This window comes from Arvicola amphibius, chromosome 6, assembly GCF_903992535.2.
Source record: "Arvicola amphibius chromosome 6, mArvAmp1.2, whole genome shotgun sequence".
NCBI classification, from domain to species: domain Eukaryota; kingdom Metazoa; phylum Chordata; class Mammalia; order Rodentia; family Cricetidae; genus Arvicola; species Arvicola amphibius.
The window spans coordinates 92961708-92986319 of NC_052052.2; the positions used below are offsets into that span (position 1 = coordinate 92961708).

General features: G+C 39.8%; 1 protein-coding gene across 1 annotated transcript in view; it reads left to right on the top strand.

The window, feature by feature from the left end:
- The window catches only part of C6H10orf67 (chromosome 6 C10orf67 homolog), a 97439-nt gene that overhangs the window by 54245 nt on the left and 18582 nt on the right, over positions 1-24612 (top strand). The window contains exons 10-12 of the mRNA XM_042055317.1: positions 2226-2285; positions 3041-3340; positions 24317-24379. Coding sequence (XP_041911251.1) covers positions 2226-2285; positions 3041-3340; positions 24317-24379 — 423 coding nt within the window. The remainder of the gene's footprint in view (positions 1-2225; positions 2286-3040; positions 3341-24316; positions 24380-24612) is intronic.

Genomic DNA, 24612 nt, shown 5'->3' on the forward strand with positions numbered 1-24612 from the left:
GGGAGGGTAGAAAAGGGGAGGAGGCTGAATATGATCAAAATACATTATAGGAAATTCTAATTTTCTTGAAAGAAAACCAGGAAAAGCAATAACAATGTTATGTTACTAAATTTCTCAATGTTAAGAACAAAAGCAATTGGGTGCCCAAAGCAGGTAGTTTTCTCTGAAACTAAGTTCATGCTGATCTACACAGAAAGTTCCAGATCAACTACCCAGGCTAGGGTTATACAGTGAAACACTGTTTCGAAAAAAACAAAACAAAAGATAGCAAACATCAACAACAGAACAATCTACCACCCATACAACCTGAAGCAATCCCTGTGAAAACTCCAAGGTTAGATTTTTCCACCAGAAATTTCTATCAAGCATTTGTAGCTTCTCACAATGTATTCTGGAAAAGGAAATATCACTTTCTGATGAGTTCATGGCACTAGTTTTCCCATGATAACAATCTAAATAGAGACAGTAACAAATACAAGCAAATGGAAATTTGTTGCATATAGAAAGAAGTATGAGCTGTGGTTACAAAAGGTTTATTTGTAGTGTGTAACAAAGCTCAACTTTTGCAAAACAATTGTGATGGCTATTTTTGGTTGTCAACTTAACTCTATCTGTAATTAACTAAAACCCAAGTATGTGGGTATACCTGAGAGATTTTTTTCTTAATTCAATCATTGGAAGTGGGACAATCCATTTTTAATCAAGATCTTTTGAGGAGGAAAGATCCACCTTTATCTGGACCCCAACTTCTGCTGGCAGCCTGCACAGAGGACATGGCAGATGGAAAGTTACTGTCTTTACCTGCTTGCTCTAACTCTCCCTTGGCAAGTCCATTAAAGCCGGCTTCTTCAAGATTCTGGTATATTCTGAAGACCAGTTCAGACGCCCAGTCTGGTGGACTGAACAACTACTGTGTTCTTGAACCTTCCGTTGGTAAATAGCCATTGTAGACGCTCTGTGTTTCTGCAGGTTTTTTAAAACATTTTTAGGTTGAAAAATTGGTGTTTTAATATATCCTACATTAAATCAGAAAATCCATAAAGGGGGACATAGAGCTATTCATTTAGGTCTTTAATTCCCACCAACAATATGTCATTTTCAGTATCGAGATCTTACATATTGTGTTAAATTTATTTCTAATTATTTTGTAGTTTTGAAACTGTTGTAGATGGGATATTTTTAGAGTTTTAATTCTTAATATAAAAGGAGCACAATTGTCTGGGCTGTGGTGGTGCATTCTTTAATCCCAGCACTTGGGAGGTAGAGGCAGGTGGATCTCTGTGAGTTCAAGGCTAGCCTGGTCTGTTTTCTTATGGCAAGCATTTGTCAAATTTAGGAGCTTTCTTTTATCGCTAGTTTCCTGAGAGTTTTTGTCTTCATCAGGAATGGCTGTTGAATTTTTCCAAATGCAGTCCACTGTGATCACATTGTGTATAGCAGAATGAATGCTATATTTGAATGCTAAGGATTTATTGAATTCCTGTGAAATCTGGATTGAATTTGACAATGGCTGTGTTGAAGATTATGGAGAAAACAATTTTTAAACGGTTGCAATAGAGCTCAAGTATAGCATTAGATCTAAGGTCACACCACTGACACGACTTGATCTGGACCTTCACAGGCATCAGTGACTACTCTCTCCGACAGCAAGATGTTATAAGACACATTTCTGGTAAATTCTGATCAACACTCAGAGTGAGAAGGTTTCAGGTATAATAAGATGAATAGTTACATGTATTTCCCAGCACCTTTCAATTTCACATAAGTCATAATTAGAATAATTGGCATTACTAATAAATTCCTATCAAACATGAATTAAAGCATACATTAATAGAATATTTTGATACATTTACTTTATGCCTGGAAATCAGTATTAACTTTTAAAATAAATTTGTTCTTTATATTGTTGAGATTTAGCTAAGTTATCTTGTATTTTTTTAAATTATGGGGATTATATAATATAATAATGTATCAAAATATCACTTCATAAACCAACAACCTATGAATTTGTATAGCCTATAATACATAAAAGCCATAAATAGATGCTAATTGAAATAGTCATACTTACATATTCTTCTGTTCTTATTATAAGGGACTTTTATGTACAAGTTTGTTTTCTTATTAGCATTCAGCATATAATCTGTTTGAGATGTTTTGTAATGATTTCTCCTGTTTAATCTTTGCAAATGATGACAGATCACCAGTATGGCCCTTGGTTTTTACAGATCAATAAGCAGAAAGAAGACATGGAAATAAGAAGAAAGTACGCCAGCATAAGTGCCAAGGTTGTACAGACTCCACTATCATCTACCTATCTCAGCTACTGTGCTCTCTCTCTACGTTCAGTAACTCATGCTCTCCGTTGCTTCCTCATAAATGAGGTGTTTTTTTTTTAAGTGCTTGATATCAAGAGCAGACAGTGCTCTTGCAGAAGAACCCGGTTCCTAGCATACAGCCTCAACTGGAACTCCATATCCAGGGGATCCAGCATATTCTTCTGAACTCTGAGGACATCAGCATTCATGCGCTCACACACAAGGAATTAAAATTAGTCTTTTAAAAAGACTCATTCGAAAGTGAACCAAGATGAGCGTGTGGAGACAGAAATAAGGAAAGTAGGGAGAAGAGGAAGAAACAGAAGCAGCAAGGCATCCCTCAGAGAGGCTGCCACAAACCCCAGCGCACACACCTCTCCCTCACTCCTCCTTTCTTCTTCCTTTCCCTTTTCCCACCTTGAAACAAACCTTAGACTACCACCCTGCCAGCTTCACGAGGCCTGTATCTTCACAGGTGCTGCCGAGGGAACGGAGGAATGTCTGTCTGTTTTTATGTTTTCTCCTAGAACAATGGGTGAAAGGGACATTCAGTCCCAGCTGCTAATTAAGGCAGGCAAGAGTGGGCTGTGAAGCTAGGAACAAAGGCAGATTCACACCCACTGAGAGTGAAACTGCCCGCTCTGAGGTTCTTTCTCGGGGAGGACAGATAGAAGGTACAAATCTAAGGGATGAAATAAAAATAACTCTTGCCTCTTTTCAAGCAGAGAACAACCAGGGGAAGAGAATCCGCTTTCTACTCACGGACTTCGGGTCATCAGTCCAAGAACGTGTTACCAGTAGTTGAAAGCCAACATTTTATCAGGCCACCTTCTGCTTCCTTCAGTGTATCACCTAAGCTGAAGAAGAAGATAGGAAAGAGATATTTTGGTGCTGCTGTTATGCCTACTATTCGTACTGAAGCTCCTGCTCCTGCTGCAGCGCCCGCTCCTGGGGTTCCTGTCACAATGGTTACCACTCCTACTGTCATTACCGATTTCCTCGCAAAGTCTGAGAAGAAAAAGCATGTAAGAACCATGTACATTACCACCCATCTGCTCACTTCACGTACTTCATGTGTGCAGGGTTCCTGTCTTATTAGCCTTTTCCGGCCGCAGCCTCATGCCTCCCACCTCCCACTTCCTGTCTGGCATCATCTGGGCCCACTGTCTAACACACAGAACTCTCACATAGGAGTAAGGGCTATGGCAGCTAGCCAGGGTTACCTTGATAGGCCCCTTAGCTTTCTTAAAATGATTCTTCCATTACCCATAGCTGGCTGCATTGTGTAGGTTAGTTAGTAAGCCTTAGCGACTCTATTGAATCAATAAAATCTAAGAAGCTGCATTCCAAGTGCTTGTTAAGGTGCATATCTCTAACTCCTTATGGTGTGGTAGGATATTAATGATGTCTGCCTGAAGGACATGGAAGGATCTTATCCTTTTGATCACACAAGAGTCTGCAAATAACACAGTTAGGAACAGCTACACGTGAGTTGTATGCTGTTGCTCTCTTTAGCCATGTGAACAGTCAATTCTCTGAAGTTCAGCTGACTGTTGGCTTGTGACAGTTATGGTGGCCCCATTCCCTAGGCTTGGGTTCTAGTGCACACAAAGGAGAAAGCTAGCTGAGTACAGGATAACTCTCCCTCTGCCTCGTGACTGTGGGTACAGCATGACCAGATGACTTCACCATGCTAGGCCAGACCCTATAACTAAGAGACAGAGAGAAGCCCTTTCTCCCCTAAGTTATTTTTTTATGAGAGTATTTAACAACAGCAACAAGTAGTGAAGGGGCATGGCTTATTTTGGGGTATTCCCAAAGACTGCCCTTTGTGATGATCCTGGGAAATTTTTCTTTGTGCTTAGCTGTGGGGATATAGATGGTTGTTGATGCACACAGTCAGTAAGCACCATGAACTTTGTAACTAGACCAGATTCTTTTCTGGTCTGACTATCAGAGAGCTCTTAGATCCAACTGGTGACTCATTGGACCAATGGATAGGCCTTGGCATAGTGTGTCCACTTGGATGTTTAGATCTCCTGTGTTTCTGAATCTTGTTCTGCCAAGTCCCATGTCCTTCCTCCTCTCCAGGTGATAGAATCTGCTTATCCATAGGACATGGAAGAACAGAGTAGATTATATAGTTGTGTGTACCTTGCTTCAGAAAAAGGAACAGGAAAGGATATAGGGCTCTTAAGCCATTTAATCAGAGAAGTAGATCACTCCCTTCTCCAGTGATGGAGTGAGAAATAAGGAGACTTGGAGCTGCTCTAGCAGAGAGTCAGTCCACCTGGAAGAAAGCATCGAGAAGTGAGAAAACTCATCCTCAGATGGTATAGTGGTGTTTGCCTGTGTGATCCCAACAATCAGAAGGTGGAGGCAGGAGGATCACTATGAAGTTAGGGCCAGCCTGGGCTACAGTAGTGAGTCAAAGGCCAGCAAGGGCTACCCTGCCAGCCCAAAAAGAAAACCAAGAGACAAAAAGGAAAAGAAAAAGGAAGGAAGGGAAAGTATGGGAGGAGAGATAAATGTTTTCACTGTAAAAATTAGGAAGTAGAGTCAGGCAGAGGGCTATATGAATCTCTAAGGAGAGACTTTGCAGGTGACTGGCAAGTGACTTGGTTCTAGAAGCAACTGTTTCATATTCCAGAAATTGAGAAGTACATTCTTTAGTTCCCACCAAACAAAAGCTGATCGAAGGGCTGGGAAGATGGCTCACTGGCTAAGATCGCTTGTTGTGCAAGTGCTGAGGACTCATGGTAGAGTGCCCAGCACTCGTGGTAAAACTCAGGCATAACTACTTATGCCCATATCCCTCACCATTCTCAGGTGAGGCAAGCCAGCCAGCCAGCCTAGCCAAACAGGTGTCTTGCTCAGTAAGGGACACCATTTTAAGGGAATAAGGCAGAGGAGAGTAGACATCTGAGGCCCTCCTCTGGACTCTGACTGCTTGGAAAGGTACTCCCATGTCTCTCCATCTGTCTGTTCCCCTCCCTCTACTCTCTCTCTCTCTCTCTCTCTCTCTCTCTCTCTCTCTCTCTCTCTCTCACACACACACACACACACACACACACACACACACAAAGAAAAACTAGAACGAAAACCTGGTCTGAGTGGTTAGTGTCACCTGTAGCAGGAGCAGGGAGACCACCTGTCCACCCTAGGTGGTCATGATAGAAGTTTCACAAGATCACTGACTTGTAAACTTTACTTTTGAATGCCTCTTCCCCTTGAAAAGTAGATTTTGAACCATCTTTAGATAAATTCTGGAGACTTTTTCATAGAATGAACTTAAGCAGGTTGTTATTTAAAGGATTTATGGCCATTTAGCTGAATTCAAGGGGCCCTAGTTCAAGCCTTAGGCTTCCTTAGTAAGTTGGTACCAGGTCCAGAAGGTGTCAGCGGACAGTGAAGTGGGTACCTTTCAGGAGTGTCTGGGATCTTAGGTCCTAGATACTGGCTAGAGGAGAGCAGAGCAGTGTCAACAGCCAGGCCCTGCAGCTGAGCCCCCATCCTGAGGTCCCAGCAGCAGGGGGCAGCTGCACTAGCAACCTCCCTGCCCCCCTTCGTGACCCCAAGGCTGGAACTGAATCCTGAATTTGTGACTCAGAAACTCCTGTGCCCTCAATATAGATAAATGCTGAGCTTTCAACATTGAGAGGGTCACAGGAGCCTCCCCCTCCCCACCCGCACACATTGCTCTTCCCACCGAAAAGACACAAAAAGAGAGAGCAGAAAGCCAACTTAGGGTCTCTGAGAAGTATAATTTCAGTTGGCTTTTCTCCTGGTATCACACTCTCTTCTGATCAGAGTGATTGTTATCTAGAGGTTTCCAGAGCTCATGGAACATTCTGTCAAACGGTGAGGCTCCCAAGTTAATGTTTAACATTAAGTACAAATCGGACAAGGAGGGGCATGGGGACCTAAGCTGGTCCGCTCACTGTCACAGTAATTGATTCAATTTTTAAATACATTTTCTGGTTCACAGTTGCTGCTGCCACCTCTGTTGGCAGTCACAATCCCATGGTCACCTTCCCGTGTGATTCTTCTTTCAGTGCGTATTAACTCCATCAGTGCCACAGTGCTTAAGATTACCTTTAAATGTCTAACTCAAAGGATTGCTAGAACTCTTTGAACGACCTTTAAAGGGCTTTATAATATCTACGACGTGCAAATGACCACATGGAAAGCTCGCTGCAGGAACTTTACATCACTCATCTCACTTCCTAATTAATCATCCTTATTTTTGAAATCTGTGTCATTTGGTGGGAACTGTGCATATGCTGCCTGGGGAGGCACACAGTGATAAAGGCAGTGTGTAGCCAGTCTGAAAAACCATGACACACGCATTGCCTTCAGATATCAGTTTATAAACGATTTCACAACATAAAATTTGTATTTGTACAGGGTACTTATGTAAAGTTTATCTTTTGATAGCTGTAAAACAGTTCAAATACTCAGGTTTTATGTACCAAGGTTAAACTGGATTCCCAGGTTTCCCTTCCACCTCACCCCACCCCAAGTAATTACTTAATTAAGGTCACACCCAGTAAACGCTTCTCTGGAAGACTTCTGAGCCTCCTTTGGAGGAACCTGGTCTGTGTTGACAGGCCATATGACATGTGCTTTGGACTACTCAGGGCTCTTCTGTGTGGGAAATAGGACAAGGGACAAGGCCAATCTTGTTCTTGTCACAATACAAAACAATTCTTGTAGGCAAAAAAAAGAGAAAAAACCTCCAAAAAACAAAGGAACAAAAGCTATAAGATATTTAACAATGACTAGCAAAGTATTTTTGCAATAATCTGCAGTCGTGACTATAATCATCCTGCAAGCTAGTAATTTTTAAAATATGACTGTACGATACCAAATTATTATTATCTCCACCATCCAATTCTTTTGTTTGGCAAAATTACACATAACGTTGAAAACAAAGTGCGCAAGGGAGGAAAGCGATAACCTGCTCATTGTCTCACTCTTCCCATTCATCGCCCCCTCTGCTGAGCCTGGCAAATCAGAGCGCAGAGAGAAGCCAGCACTTTGCTGGTTGCTGAGCTGGGAATGCCAGGGAAACTGAGTCAGACAGAGAGGAAGATCCTGAATGTGACCTGTGTGGTCTTTGGAGGCTGTCAAAGGCTATTAGCTATATTTTTGATAATTATGTTGATGCAAAATAATTTCAGTGATGCTGAATATATTATGGTGTGATACATGAGTGTGTAATTGGTGTGTTTATGCATATGTGCATGTGTATTGCTTTGTGTTTATGCATGTGCGTGGGTGCATGTGTGTGCTGTGTGTGTATGGGTTCTCTGTGTATTTACGTGTGTGGGGTATACGTGTGTATGTTGCAATGCTTATGTGGACATCAGAGAACAACTTAAGGAAATTGGTTCTGACCTTCTGCCTTGTGAGGTAAGGCCTTCCTGAGCTGCAAACCCAAGACTAGCTGGCTCAGGAGCTTCCAGGAAGTTCTCCTCTCTCAATCTCCCTCTTGTTGTTTTAGCAGTGCTGAGGGTACAGATGTGCACCTCCACCTCTGGTTCTAGGGATTGAACTCAGGTTGTCAGACTTGTGCAGAAGGTACATTTACCCAGTGAGCCATCTCTCTGCCTTTAATTTTGCTTCTTTGTTTCTTTAAGATTAAAGACTTTGCCATGTGGAAAGGATCACAATCACACAGTACAATGATTTGCTTAGCTTTAGAAACAAAATTCTCATATACCACTAAAACAAATTCCCCTCTAGAGTCTGCTCTAGGAGACCCAAACTGAAACTCTGAGCAACAGCCCATTTAAAATTAAACCGAGCTAAGTATGACGATGCATGCTTACACTCCTAGCATCCTGGAGACTGGGCCAGGAGACCTGTGAGTTGAAGCCAGCCTGGGCTACATAGCGAGACTCCCTCATAAACAAATCCAGTAATCAGTTAAGAAACTAAATAAAATTTAACCTAAAAGTAGCTTTTTATCTTTCATATAATTTTATTTTGGGTACTTCAATGATGAATTAAACATGTATTTTCAATATACTTGGAACTAAAAATTGCTAATGAAAATAGCATTTAGTATTTCCTGAATAAATGAAAAATATTTCAAAGTTATGTGAAGGACTTTACACTGTTTTTAAAAGGTTTTACATTTACTTCTCTGGGGTGGACCATGCACAGCCAAGGCCCACATAGGAGAATTAGTGCTCTTCTTATACCCTGTTAGCCCTGGGCCATGAGTTGTCTGTCAGACTCAGTTGTTTAGCGCCCTTACCTACAGATTCATCTTGCCTGCCAGGATCTTAGAGCTCACTTGCTTAGCTGGAAAAAAAAAGTAGACTGTTGTGTGATGCCCACAATATTTCCCTCTAAATTAAAAACTGGAGATTTGCCATCTTTCTAAGAGTGAGAAATAGACAAGTTGGAGATGCGGGTAATTCCTACCCTCCCTGTGCGTTCTCAGCAGTGGGGCAGGTGCTACCTCCTAACCTCAGGTGGAGTGGCATCCTTAGTGGCTTGGTTTCCAGAGCAAACATTTTACCCTCACTATGCAAAGTGGTTTTTTTCCCCACAAAACCACTTCAACCCTTGCTTCAACCCTTGCTTTCTCACCAGCGAGCAAACACCAGAGCCTCTGCAAGAGCCTGGGCACTGGCGAGGCTCACGCTCTGTCCCACATGCCACGGTGTCGCTCATCCGCACCGCCGTTATTGCTGAGACCAAGGCTGCTGTTCGGTATTGTCCGCCGTGCCAAGGTGGCATCCATACTTACAAGGACCCCAGCAGAGGTGTGCACTGGTTGCGGGCTGTGTTGGCTCCCCACTTCAATCCTGCTCTAACAGACTCGCGTTTCCTCAGCTCTACTGCTCCAGGCTTCCATTTTCTCCTCAAATCCCAAGATTTGGTCTAGAGAGTCAAGATACATATTTTTATTCTCTCTCTCTCCTTAGGAATTAAACTTTTCTCTTTTGTTTTCCTCTCCTTGATGTAATCTGTTTATTCATCAACAAAACTGGTCTTGTCAGGCAAATGCCCAGTGTAATTCCAACACCTTAGAGGCTGAGGCAAGTGGGTCACCAGCTGTGAGGCCACTTTGTACTAGACAACATCATCTCTAAACAAAACAGTTTTAAAGGAGAAAGAAAACAAATTATGAAAGGGAAGCTGTTTATTCCTCCATTATTACATTTTATTTTCAACTTTCATTCCCAAACAATTTCAGGTAGCCAGTAATATTCACTAAATTGGTTTAATGCTAGACAAATCTGGTCTTCATTAGTTTTGTTAGCCTAAGCAGCTTAAACAGGGACCAGAGGCTGGCTTGCTGTTGTTGAGGCAGGGTCTCACCATGTAGTCGAGTCTAGCATTGACCTCACAATCCTCCTGCCTCAGTCTCCTGGGTGCTAAGATTGCAGATGTGTGCTATAGCAAAAATGAGCATTTTATCTAAGTTTTTTAAAAAAAATATTTTTAAAATGAGGGTTGGAGAGAATATTAAGAATGCTTGCTCCTCTTGCAGAGGGTCTGAGTTAGAGCTGAGCTGAGTTCCCAGAACCCACATCACGGATATGTGTAACTGCAATTCCAGAAGAACCTGTACACATACATACACACAGACACACACACACACACACACACACACACACAAATGGGAAAAGGGGGGTAAAAGATAAATATCTTTAAAAAATTTTTCAAGTGCTTGCAACTCTACTAATACCATACCATATACCATATATAAGTGCGTATATCTTTTCAGTCATTGAATGAACTGGAGCCACATGTTTCTATGCATGTGTATGTGCATATATTATACAAATATGTGTGTATACAATTTTACACACAAACACAAATATATAATATATAACAATATATAATTATACATGAATATATAACACACATGCATACATATTACATATCACTATATATTAATGAATATAGTTATATTATAATTATAATATAGTAACAATATATATGGTTATATATGCTCAATTATATTATATATAATACATATCATATGCATGTATGTGCATACCTCAGTCATATGACTCCATCACAGCAGCAACTACCATGAATGTTGTAAGCTCCACTAAGTCCAATGTCTGAACATATGCACTAAACATTTTCAGAATCATGAAGCAAGAACCTGAACAACTTAGAATGTAATTCTGGTGATCTATTTCTCTAAATGAGACTATGTAAGTCCTAATTAAATATACAAAATTTCTATATCTGGTTACATTGAACAGATCATATGCATGTTTAAAGATAATTATTAAAACTAGATTTCAATACATTTAATGTAAAATTAGATTTTAATTCATTTAGGTCCTACATAATCATTGAAAAGGCTAGGAGAAGAGTTACGAAAGCAACAAAAAGATTTCTGAGGAACGCAGACTCTAAGGAAAAGTCACTGCAGCAGAAATGTCAGGAACTCTCTCAATAAACAGCTTAGCCTTCAGCTTAGAGAGAACACAGCCAAGAGTATTTCAGCAGCTACAGAGAAACTCTGTCCACATGTCTTACTCCAAACACCTCTGGGTGTTTGTTTCCAGTTTTCCATCAAAGGCCTAATTTATTTTAGAGATTTGAATATCATAGACTACAAAAAGACAAAGATGTTGCCATTTTTAAACACTTATTTTTATGTGTATGGGGATCACACGTGCCATAGCATGTATGTGACCATCAAAGGACAGCATGTATGTGACCATCAAAGGACAGCTGTCAAGACTCAGTTCTCTCCTTCCATGCTATGGATTCTGGAGATCAATCTCGATCCATGATGCTTTGTGGCAAGCACCGCTACCTGCTAAGATATCTCTCTGGCCCTTATAGTTTAATATAAACAATTTCATGTAGAATTTTATATAATTGTTCTTAGTGAGATTTCCATTTGATGTCAACATTTACACCATTTTGGGGGGTTTCAGTTCTTTGTGTAGATCTATAATCAGATTCTTACTTTTGGACAGTTGGTAATAAATTCTCAGTTTGTGTTTGTGTTTAGAAGAAATTTTTATTTTACCTTATTTTCTGAGTCTAGAGAGCCAGGTCGACAGTTTTATTTTCTTTTAGTGTTCTGAAGATATGAAACCATTGCCTTTGGCCTACAGCTTCTGGTGACTGACAGACTTCCTTGGACTGCAGTGGAGTGGTAGAATGTGCAAGGCCCTGGGTTCTATCACAGCACCCCAAGACCCCAGAATTCCCCCTTTATTTTGTTTTTCGACAGATATTGCTTTCCTTTGGATGTTTGTTGTTCAACCCTGTCTATTTCGATATTTATATTTATCTTTATGCAGTTTCTTGGATTTGTGATTTGATATTTGTTGTAGATGCAGTGCACCAATAACAAAATTGTTACTCAACACACAAGTACAAGTTCATTTGACCCTCTGAACTGCTCCAGAACCCTGGAAGGCTCTGCCCATGAATACTGAACTTACACATGTGCTTCTAATCCTCTTCCTTTGCCTGACCCATGGCTACACCTGGAACAATACTGGTGCATGAAGATAGTTGTTTGTTAGGAAGATAGAAATAACGTTCATATAAAGTCAGTCAATCATTTAGTAAAGGATTAGACAGAAAACAACTCGTTTCTTCGGGATTGCTTTGGCCTCCTTTCCTCTGCTGGGATAGTATGCCATGACAAAGACACCTTGGGGTAAAGGAGGGTTTGTTCTGACCTACATTGCCGGGACTGTCCATCCTGCCAGTGGAATCTGAACATCAGGAACTGGAGGCAGCCGGTCGCTTTGCATGCCCTGCCAGGAAGTAGAGAATAGTACACACTGATGCTCAGCTAGCCTTCTTCTTCATAGTAGAAGGCTGTATATAGTCCAAGACCCAGATGTAGATAACAATGCCACCCACTTCCAAGGTAGACCTTCCTTTCCTATTTCAATTAATCTCACCACAATGATCCTTCACAGACTTGCCCAGAGGTTAAATCATCCCTCATAGGACTGTGCGGAAGCTTGCTTTCTCAGTAATTCTATGTCTCACCAAGTTGATAATTGAAATTAATCATCATAGTGTATTAGAAGATAATTATGATAGATCTGAGTGTTGGAAGGAAAGTGATAAGGCCTTTCACTAAGTACATAGAGAGGAGTCAAAGTTTCATACTGGCACAAAAAAAAAAAAGTAAAAGTGCCTTTTAACTAGCTCTGTAGGTCAAGCTGGCCTCACAGAGATCCACCTTCCTCTGCCTCCTGAGTGCTGGGATTAAAAGTATGCTCTACTATTGCCCAGCAAAAAAAGAACTTTTGACAAGAAAAGAGAAAATTGATATATGTGGATATTATAAAGAATATGGTAAATTTTATGGTAGTTAATAAGTGTAATCATGTTTCTTCTGTTACAAACCTTATTGACTCCAAATTATTTTAATAAAATAAATTTATTTATTTTACATCCTGGCCACAGTTTCCCCTCCCTTCTCTCCTCCTAGTCACCCCCATCCATTCTCAACCCCCAACCCTATTCCTCCTCCATTTCTGTGTAGGAAGTGGCAGGTCTCCCATAGGGTATCAACAAAACCTGGCATATCAAGTTGCAGTAAGACTAAGCACCTCCCCATGTATTAAGGTTGGGTAGGGAGACCCAGTATGAGAAGTAGGGTTTCAAAAGCCAATAAAGGGATCAAAGACAGCCCGTATTCCCACTGTTAGAAGTCCCACAAGAGAACCAAGCTACACAACTGTAGTCAGTCCCATGCAGGCTTGCTGGTTATTGATTCAGTCTCTGTTAGCCCTGAGAAGCCCAGGTTAGTTGATTCTGTGAGTTTTCTTGTGGTGTCTTTGACCCCTCTGTCTCCTACAATCCTCTCTCTTCCTTTTCTGCAGGATTCCCCTAACTCTATCTTATGTTTGACTATAGGTCTGTATCTGTTTCCATCAGTTGCTGGATGAAGTCTCTCTGATGACAATTAGCTTAGGCACCAATCTGGTCACAGGAGACAGTCAATTCAAGCTACATATCTGCTACTGCCAGGAGTCTAAGCTGGGGCCTTCCTTATATATTCCTGGGAGATTCCTTGCACCAGTGTTTTACCTGACCTGAAACACCCCTCTTTCCAGTAGTCTCTTTCAGTACTCTCCCCCTCTGCCTCCCAACACATCCCCACCTGCCCTCAGTCTACTCACAAAATGTATTTCCCCCTTCCAGGGAAATCTGGCATCACCAACATGAACCCTCCTTGTTACTTAGTCTCTTTGAGTTTGTGGATTATAACATATCCTTTATCTTGTAACTAATATCCACTTATGGAGTGAATACATACCATGTTGTCTGTCTCAGTCTGGGTTATCTTACTCAGGATGATTTTTTTTTCTAGTTCCATTCATTTACCTTCAAATTCCCTGATGTACTTGATTTTAACAGCTGAGTAATACTCCACTGTGTAAATATTGTACCCCATTTTCTTTATCTATTGCTCAGGTGAGGGACATCTAGATTGGTTCCAGGTTCTGGCTATTGCAAATAGAGCTGCTATGAACATAGTTGAGCAAGTGTCCTTGTGGTATGATTGAGCATCCTTTAGGTATATGACCAAGGGTGCTATAGTTGGGTCTTGTGGTAGATTTATTCCCAGTTTTCTGAGAAACTGCCACACTGACTCCCAAAGAAGCTGTATAAGTTTGCAGTCGCACCAGCAATGAAGAAGTGTTCCCCTTGCTCCACATCCTCCACAACATGAGCTGTCACTTGTTTTTAATTTAGTCATTTCAACAGGTGTAAGATAAAATCTCAGAGTCATTTTGATTTGTACTTCCCTGATGACTAAAGATGTTGAATATTTCCTTAAGTGTTTCTCGGCTGTTGGCAGAGATTTCTGTTCTGCCCCACCCTGCACCCATTCAACCAAAAAAAAAAAACCCACAGAGGTCAACAATAATTATAAACTGATTCGACTATTTACTCAGGCATTGTATTAACTCTTACATCTTAAATTAACCCATAATTCCTGTCTGTGTTAGCCAGGTGGCTTGGTACCTTTTATCAGTGAGGCATTCTTATCTTGCTTCCTCTATTACTGGCTTCCTCTGTGTTGACTGCAGACTGAGTCTTTCCTCTTCCCAGAATTCTCTTGTTCTTGTTGCTCCTCCTATACTTCCTGCCTGGCTACTGGCCAATCATCGTTTTATTAAAGCAATAAAACTGACAAATCTTATAGGGTACAAGATCATTGTTTCATAGCACTTGGCTATTTGAGATTTTTCTGTTAAGACTTCTGATTAGATATGTACCCAATTTTTTAATTGGATTGTTTGGTTTGTTGATATCTACTTTATTGAGTTCTTTATATATTTTGTAAATCAGCCCTCTGTTGAATGTGGGATTGATGAACATCTTTTCCCATTCTGTAGGTTGCTGTTTTGTTCTCTTGACAGTGTCCTTTACCTTGCAGAAACTGTTCAGTTTCATGAGTACCATTTATTGGCACTCTTAGTGCCTGTGCTATTGGTATTCTATTAAGGAAGTTGTCCCCTGTGCCAATGCTTTCGATATTATTGTCCACTTTCTCTTCTGTGGGGCTTAGTGTGTCTGGATTTACTTAGACTTGAGTTTTGTGCATGGCAATAGATATGGATCTATTTGTATTCTTCTACATGCCAACATCCAATTAGGCCAGCACCATTTGTTGAAGATGCTTTCTTTTTTTCTATTGTATAATTCTAGCTTCTTTTTCAAAATTCAGGTGTCCATAAGTGTGTGGATTAACATTGGTGTCATCAACTGGATTCCATTGATGCACCTGTCTGCTTTTATGCCAACATTATGTGGCTTTCATTACTATATAAATGCTTGAAATCAGGGGTGGTGATGCCTCCAGAGGTTCTTTTATTGTACAGGATTGTTTTTAGCTAACCTGTGTTGTTTGTTTTTCCATGTGAAGTTGAACATTGTTCTCTTAAGGTTTGTGAAGAATTCTTTGGGGGTTTTAATAGGGATAATATTGAATCTGTAGATTGCTTTTGGTAAGATGGCCGTTTTTTTTTTTTCACTATGTTAATCCTACTTGTCCACAAGCATGGGAGATCTTTCCATATTCTGGTATCTACTTCAGTTTCTTTCTTGAGATTTGAAGTTCTTGTCATACAGGTCTTTTACTTCCTTGGTTAGAGTTACACCAATATATTTTTTATTATTTGAGGCTAAGGTAAAGGCTATTGGTTTTCTGACTTCTTTCTCAGCCTGTTTATCATTTGTATGTAGGAGGCTACTGTTTTTTTAAGTTAATCCTATATCCAACCACTTGAATAAAGGTATTCATTAGCTGGAGGGGTTGGGTTCCCTGATAGAGCTTTTTATAATTGGAATTTTCTTTGGGCCACCACCAGCTCTCAAAGACACAGAGACATTAATTATGGATGCTGGGCCTTAGCTTAGGCTTGTCCCACTGGCTCTTTTATCTTAGTTTAATCTTCTTCTATTCACCTACATTTGGCCTTGGGGCTTTTTACCTTTCTTTCATTCTGTAGATCCTATTTTCCTGCTTTCTCCATGTCTTATCTGAATGGCCCCTGGTATCTCCATGGCATCTCTTTCTCTCTTTTGCTTCCCTTTCTGAGCCTAAATTTCTCCTCCTACTTACTCTTTCTGCCCATTCCTCATATACCTCCTCCCTCACTATTGGCCACTCAGCATTTTATTAAACCAATCAGGTGCCTTAGACAAGCAAGGTAAAAGAGCAATGCATCTTTACACAGTTAAACAAATGCAACACATCTTACATAGTTAAATATTCCACAACAGTTTTGGGGGTTTATTAGTATACTATCATATCATATAATATCAAATAATAATACTTTTACTTCTTCTTTTCCAGTTTGTATTTGAATTTGATTTCCTTAGGTTATCTTATTGCCCTGGGTAGAACTTTAGGTACTATATTGAATAGGTATGGAGAGAGTAGAAATCTTTTTTCATTCCTCATTTTAGTGGTATTTCTTTGAGTTTCTCTCCATTTAATTTGGACAAAGGGCTGCTGTATATTGCTTTTGTTATGTTTTGGTATGTCTCTTGTATATCTGATATCTCCAAGTTTTTTATCATTAAAGAGGTACTGTATTTTGTCAAAGACTTTTTCAGAATCTAATGAGATGATCATTTTTTATAGCTTATTTATATGATGGATTAGATTGACAGATTTTTGTTTGTTGAACCATTCCTGAATCTCTGGGATAAAGTCTACTTGTTCACGGTATGTAACCTTTTTGATTTGTTCTTGAATTCTATTTGCCAATGTTTTATTGAGTATTTTTGCATCAATGTTGATGAGGGAAATTGGTCTGTAATTCTCTTTCTTTGTTGAGTCTGTGTGGTTTGAGTATCAGAGTAACTGTGGCTTCCTAGAAAGAATTTGGTAATGGATTCTTCTGCTTCTATTTTGTAGAATATTGGTATTAGCTCTTTTTTGAAAGCCTGGTAGAATTCTATGTTAAAGCCATCTGATACTGGGCTTTTTTTTGGGGGGGGGGGTTGTGAGTCTTTTAATGATAGCTTCTATTTCCTTAGGGGTTATCAGTCTATTTAAGTCTATTTAAGTCGCTTATCTGATCTTTGTTTATCTTTAGTAAGTGGTAGCTATCAAAAAATCTGTCCATTTCTTTTAGATTTTTCCAGTTCTGTGGAGTATAGATTTTTGAAGTACGACCTAACGATTCTCTGGATTTCCTCAGTGTCTGTTCTTATGTCCCCCTTTTTGCTTCTAATTTTGTTGATTTAGATATTCTTCATTTTAGTTATTTTGGTTAAGAGTTTATCTATTTTGCTGATTTTCTCGAAGAACCAACTCTTCATTTCATTGACTCTTTGTATTGTTCTCTTTGTAACTATTTCACTGATTTCTGCCCTCAGTTTGATTATTTCCTGTCATCTGCTCCTCTTAGATGTGTCTGTTTCTTTTTGTTCTAGAGCTTTCAGGTGTACTGTTAAGTTGCTAGTATGAGATCTCTCCAGATTCTTCATAAAGATACATCGTGCTATGAACTTCCCTCTTAGCCCTGCTTTCATTGTGTTCCATACATTGTGTTATGCATTCGTTTTCACTGAATTCTAGAATTACTTAACTTTCTACTGTTTCTGTTAGTGTTGAAATCCATGGTGATCTGTTAACATTCAGGGAGTTATATCTATTTTTTGTACCTGTTGAGACGTGATTTGTGACTGAATATATTGTCAATTTTAGAGAAGGTTCCATGTGGTACTAAGAAGGTATAGTCTTTTGTGTTTGGGTGAAACTTTCTGTAGGTATTTGTTAGGACCATTTGAGTCATAACATCTGTTAGTCCCATTATTTCTCTGTTTAGTTTCTGTCTGGATAACCTGTTCATTGGTTTCATCCTTTTCTATTCCTATTATTCTTCTGTTTGGTCTTTTCACAGAGTCCCAGATTTTCTAGATGTTTTGTGTTAGAAAATTTTTAGATTTAACATTTCATTTGACTGATAAATCTATTTCCTTTATCCTGTCTTCAATATCTGAGATTCTTTCTTCCACCTCTTGTATTCTGTTAGTGATGCTTGCATTTGTAGTTCTTGTTTGCTTACTCAGAATTTCCATTTCCATGATTCCCTCCCTTTGTATTTTCTTTATTGTTTCTATTCCCATTTTAAGGTCTTAAACAGTTTTCTTCATCTACTTTTCTTGGCTTTCTTTTAGGGATTTATTGCTATTCAATTTTTTGTTTGTCTTTTCCTCAATTTTTAATAGGTTATTTCATATCTTCTTTAAGAACATCTATCATCTTCATAAAGTCATTTTAAGCCCATTTTCTTCTGCTTTAGCTGTGTTGGGTTCAGGTCTTGTTGTAGGACAGCTGGGCTCTGGTGATGCCACATTTCCCTTTCTGTTATTGATTATGATCTTACATTGGCATTTAGGTTTTTAGATTTGAGGTGATTGTAGGTCTGGGTATTGATTCCTGCTTTTGTCTTTGTTGTATGGGAATTTTGTCCCCTGGTTTCTCTTTCCTCTCTGGTCTTCTAACTTCAATGGCTAAGTGTAGCAATGACTACTATATCTTCAGGCCCAGTGCAGTGTTGCCTCTAGGGTTTTTTGAACCAGGGTTCTCTAGATCTGGCCTGGCCTCTGGAAAAGATGAAGTTTTCTTCTGAAGTTGTAGACCAGGATATGGAGCCAGGAAGTGGGTGGGTGGGGTGTGCAGTCTGGAGTTGTTGGGTGCGCTTAAAGGGGTTTTGGGTTGTGGGCAGTGCCTTACCTGAGGCTCCTAGGGCCAGCCTAGCTTTCTGTAGGGCTGCCAGGGTATGGGTCCTAGAATGGAGCTCAGGGGAGAAGATGCTGTCTGGGGTTACTGGGCAGGTTTTAAGGAACTTTAAATTTAAGAAGTTATTTCATAGAAGTGTTAAGAAATTTAAAAGTCATGAGCTTTGTTATAAAACTGTAGTTGGGGTTTTCCTGTCCTGACTGCCTTGTCCCAAATAACCACTCAGAAACTTAATATTAATTATAAGTGCTCAGCTGATAGCTCAGGCTTGTTTCTACCTCACTCTTTTTGGGAAGAGTGGCATTTTATACATAATTTATTTGAACACATAATTAAATACATAACATTTTCCAGATTGACAAAGGGGTACAGAATAGAATACATGGAATGAATGAAAGTAGGGGAGATTGTGTACAGTGAAATAAAAATACAGAAAAGTAGATTGTGCAGGTTACCAAAGGAAGTTGGCGAGCAACAGAGGAATAAGGACAAACCTTTCATATGAGGGAAAGAGTTTGAATTATAAATAACAACATAATAAAATAACAATAAATAACAATAACCCATCACTCAGACACTTTCTTTTTATTTTAAATGTTTTTATTCATTTTACATACCAAACACAGTTCCTCTTCCTTCCTCTCATTTTATTGCCCCCACCTACCTCCATCTACGCCCCAGAGATCTCATGGGGATCAGCTAAGCCTGTCATATCAAGTTAAGGCAGGACAAAGTCCCTCTCTACCTAACTCTTACATTTAAATTAACCCTTATTTCTTATTTATGCTTTGCCATGTGACTCATGGCTTGTTACCTCATTTTCTACATATCCTGCTTCCTTGGCGGCTGGCTGGCAACTCCTGACTCCACCTTTCTTCACCCCATCATTCTCAGTTTGGCTTTCCTACCTAACTTTATCCTGTCCAGCTATTGGACAGTCAGCTTCTTTCTTAAACCAATCGTAGTGAGATATATTCACACAGTGTACAGAAGGATTATCCCACAGCATTAAACAAAAATTATTTTCATGATTTTTTAAAATTTTATTTTATGTGTATAGGTGTTTTGATTGCATGTATGTATGTATGTATGTATGTATGTATGTATGTGACCCACTTGTGTGCCTGGTACCCACAGAGACCAAAAGAGGGCATTGGATTCCCTGGAACTGGAGTTACAGATGGTTGTGAGCCATCATATAGATACTTCAAATGGAACTTGGGTTCTCTGAAAGAGTAGCCAGTGCTCTGAACTCTGAGCCATCTCTCATTAACAGTTAGAAAATTTTAGTTATAAATTATAGAAATAAACATACTTAGAAAACATACTATATATAGAAATAAACATACTATATATAGAAATAAACATACTTCGAAAAATGATTCATAACCACAGTTTGATAGCACAAGTACAGTCATTTAACTTATGTTTTCCCACTCAGGAAGCTACAGGTTGTCCCATTAATTTGGCCATTCATTTTCATTTCCATCCATTGTTGACAGTCCAGTGTTTGCACTGTCAATGGAGTGACCACATAAAGACCAGCACGTGTATTCCAGAGAAAGTGGAATGTCAGCAGCTGGCAAAACAAAATGACAGTTTCATGTGGACAGAGCCAGGATTCAATATAATGTACTGTAACAAGGTGGAAAATTTGACTTGGGAAAAGGAACAAATACTACAGTTAATATGAGGTGCTTTGCTTTGCTTTGTTTTTGATGAAAAGAAATGCTATCTTCATAATCACAACTCAACTATCTTTTGAGAAAATAATTATTTGCATTACAGAAGATATGCTGCAGGAGTCTTATCTTCCATGGTTGGCTTCCTATGAGAAAAATAGAACCTTAAAAACAATACTGAATTTCACTGCATACTCAAACAAGAAATGTTAAAATAAGTCTTTAATTGCTGATGTTAGTTTGGATGATATGAAGTTAGACATCAGTGTCTTCTTGTTTTGATTTTGTTTTCCTAAATGTCTGAGCTTTTAAAACTTGGACACGTTTTCTTTAGCATGTTGGGGAAAACCTTGGCATGCTTGACGCTTTTGTTCAGCGACCTCCATGGCCTACAGCTGACCAAAGGGCACTGAATTCACCCTGTACCCCATGCCTTGGTAGAGAGATCATTCAAGCAGTCTGTCCCTGTGGAGGACAAATAGATGGAGTGATCCCTAAGTGTGTGTCTGCCTTGTGTCACCTTAGTGACTGTTTTATTTTCTTAATTCTTCCCCAGCTTTTCCAATGGTTACACAGAATCTAAATGTGTTCCAACTCAGGGATAAAAGGCTGCCTTCAGGCATGGTGAACCTATAATTTTGATTAATTGTTGTTTTATATGTTTGTTTGGTTTAGGAGACAGAGTCTCTGTGTATCTTAGGCTGACCTCAAACCTACTACCAAAAAGAACCTTGAACCTCTAATCCTTCACCTCCATATCTGAGTGCTGGGCGCCATTGTTCCTGGTGGTCAGGGTTTGGATCAGATGTTTTGTGTTTTTGGCTTTTTATTCAAAGAACTGAGATAAAAGCCCACATAGATCTTAAAAAGTAGCAAGGCAACTTTATTCAAATCAAAGCAGTAGTAGATACTAGAAATGAATATATGGTCAAGATTGACAGCAGGCCACATGAGCAAAGGCCTCAACAGCCGCAGCTACATTTTGAGACTTCCTTTTATGGAGTTTAAAACAAGCTTCATTGTCAAAAAGTTTGGATGGTTCTCTATTTTACTGACATATTGTTATACCAATCTTTTCTCTACTCTGCATGTCCCTCCCTATAAGGCATCTAATTTTAATCATATGCATGCTCAATTATGTATAGGCATAAGATAATAAGCAGAAGGTTCTTCCTAAAAGGCTACTTTAGGGTATAGTTTGCCTTATTTTGCATACACACAACACTAACTCAAGAAAGAAGGGCTTCCCACTTTCTTGGACTGGACACAATGAAAATACTGATGACCAAGACCTGTGGAATTTCGATGCTTGTTAAAGAAAGGATAAACTCATTCCGTTGTTAAGAAGGGATGGGCATATACCTCCATAGAGATTGGGGTCCTCAGCTATTAACAGGTTGCTAGGTTCATTGTTCAGAGTGAGAGAGGCTTCCATAATACATGCAGATGAAAGTCTCAGAATGACAAAGTACATTGTTAGAAGAGGGGTATGCAAATATTACCAACCAGGTAGAGTCCTAGGTTAAAAAGCTATTCCCTATGCTTTTCTGACTCATCACCATGCCAGATATACATGGACTGCAGTTTGGATTTGGAGTTTCAAGCATACTAGATCAGCACTCTACTAATTGGGCCAAACCCTCAGCCCTGAATTAAGTCAACTTCTGAATCTCATCACATTCTGCTTGCTGGGCCAGTTTGCATTTTTTGTTTAATCAATGTAGTTGTTATACTTTTCATCACTATTACCAAGAAAACAACTTAAGGGGAAAAAAGTTGTTTGCCCATGGCTTCAGACATTTCTGTCCATCTTGTCAGGGAGGGTAGATGGAGCCAAGCCACTCAGATCATGGCTGAATGGAAACAGAAAGAATTGCCTATGTTATCTGGTTTCCCCATTTTCACCTTTTATCCCATAGCTTTCTTTGCCTCCAGTCTATAGAATGGTGCCACACACATTCAAGATGGGTCTGACAGCTTAATTATGACTCTCTGGAAACGCCTTCTCAGATTCACCCATAACCGTTTCAATCTGTAAGCAGGACTGGGTAGATTGTTCAGTGGGTATTGTTTTGCATGTACACACAAGAACCTGAGTTTAGATCCTTGGCATCGATGTGAAAAGTTAGACATGGCAGTGTGTACCTGTAATCACAGCACTGGGAAACTGAGACAAGAGGGTTCTGGGACTTGCTGGGCAGCCAGTTTAACCAATCAATAAGTTCCAGGTTCAGTGGTCTCTCAAAAATACAAGGTGGATAGTGATAGAGAAAGACACCAGCATCAACCTCTAAACTCTACACACAAACTCACACACATACATACATGCACACATGTATGCACATACGTATGTAACAAACAAATAATAATCTCATATGCACTTCTAAATCCAGTCAAAATGATGAGTTTAACTTACGAAGTGGGTAAAGGGCTTCCTGCCAAGTCTCACCTCCTGGGTTCCATTCCTGGGATCACGTGGCAGATAAAAAGAGACAACCTCCACGGATTGTCCTCTGATCACCACATAGGCCCAGAGGCCTCCCACACACAAAAACATGCTAGATAAAAATGTAACAAAAATAATTAAAAATAAATTAGCCATCAAAATCCAGGGCTTAATTAATCTGACACTGTCATTTCTCTGCACACTCCCATACACATCCTACACATATTAACTTGGCACATGTAAATTTGAGGAGGCTCACACTGGTTGGTGACTGACTTGTGTCATCAAGATGCTATTCCAAACTTACCAGTCTAAGTACTGGTCCTTAGCTGCCCACCAAACATCGATATCTCCCACTTCCTGGGTTTGCCCCATCTTCACCTCAGCTTTGACTTTTGGTTACCTGGGAGACTTCTTTCTCTTTAGGATGCCGAGCTGCTCCACTCTCTCTAACCCATTCTCTGATGCAGCCAGTTCTACCAAGAAGGGTAATGGACCCCTACTTGAAAAATGCAGCGGTAGTATTGAGTAGGAACTTTGCTGTCTACTGCATAGAAATATGAGTTCATTAACCAAGATGTGTGTGTGTGTGTGTGTGTGTGTGTGTGTGTGTTTCTAGGGATGGAACTAGAACCACATGTGAACTAGCTAAGTATTCTGCCAGTGAACTACATTTCCAGCCCAGCCAAGAGTTCTATACACAGTTTATATTTGTATATTGGTGAATTCAGGTGGGTATGAGCACATGCCCATAAGGATTCGTTGACCTGTCTCTCCTCTGGAACCATGTGGCAAACACTCTTTCCCTTTTTATCCTATTCCTTCCTCTCCTCCTCTTTCAGACAAGGTCTCTCACTATCCTGGACAGTCAGCCCCAAAGATTCACCTGTCTCCTTCTCCCCACCACAGGGTTCCAAACTGATGCTACCAAGCCCTGTATTTTTAAAATGGATTCTGGGAATGGAACTCCATTTCTGGGACTTGTAAGGCAAGCACTTAACCAACTATCTCCCAAGATCCTATACCCAACATATTGTCTCACTTCCAATAAACCTGCTGGCCCTTCTACAGAAAAGTTTAGCAATGAAAACTTACAGTTTTCAAGTACTTTTTTTTAAGCTTATGACTTAGTTGGAAAATACCTTCCTGCTCTTGCTTCACTGTTTTAAAGGGTGTAATGGTGAGTGGGATGAAGACATGGTTTAAGTAGTTAAGAGCATTCTCTGCTCTTCTAGACTACCTGGATTCAATTCCCACGATCCACATGGTGGCTCACAATCATCTGTACCTCCAGCTCCAGGGAATCTGATACCTTATTCTGACTTCTGTGAACAGCAGGCACACAGGTGGTATACATACAAGCAAAACACTCATGTACATAAAACATCTTTTTAAAGTTTTTAAAAGTATAATGGTAAAGTTTGACCTACCACTATAGCTGTCATGGCCCAACTGCACGTGTATTGCGTGCATACTGAATTTTAGGGATTAGATGAAGCAGTGAAGACCTCTGGGCTACAGTTGGCAAATTCAAGTCTCTATCTTCTTTTTCAAACAAAGATAGAGAAGCAGACGAAAAAGAAAACTATCTTCATGCATTAATGTGACATTATGTTTTTGCTGTGGTTTATTCTCTTCACAGGTTACATTTCTACTGCCTCACATGGTGCCTGAAGATGTACTTCTAAAGTTACAGATGCTTAAGGTATGGAAATGACCACTAGGAACTCCATTATTAACCTCATTATTGCTTATGGATCTCGGCTATTCCTAGGAAGTAAAGTCAGTCATGTTCAGGAAATAGGAGTGTGTGGTTCCAAAGCCTTCTGACCTCCAGGAGTTTGCAAGGCAGTCTCATTATTTGCTCAAGGGACTCTCTCTGCATTTCTTTCTGTCGGTTGTCATCAGGTGTCACTTACTACCTAGCAGAAATGGCCT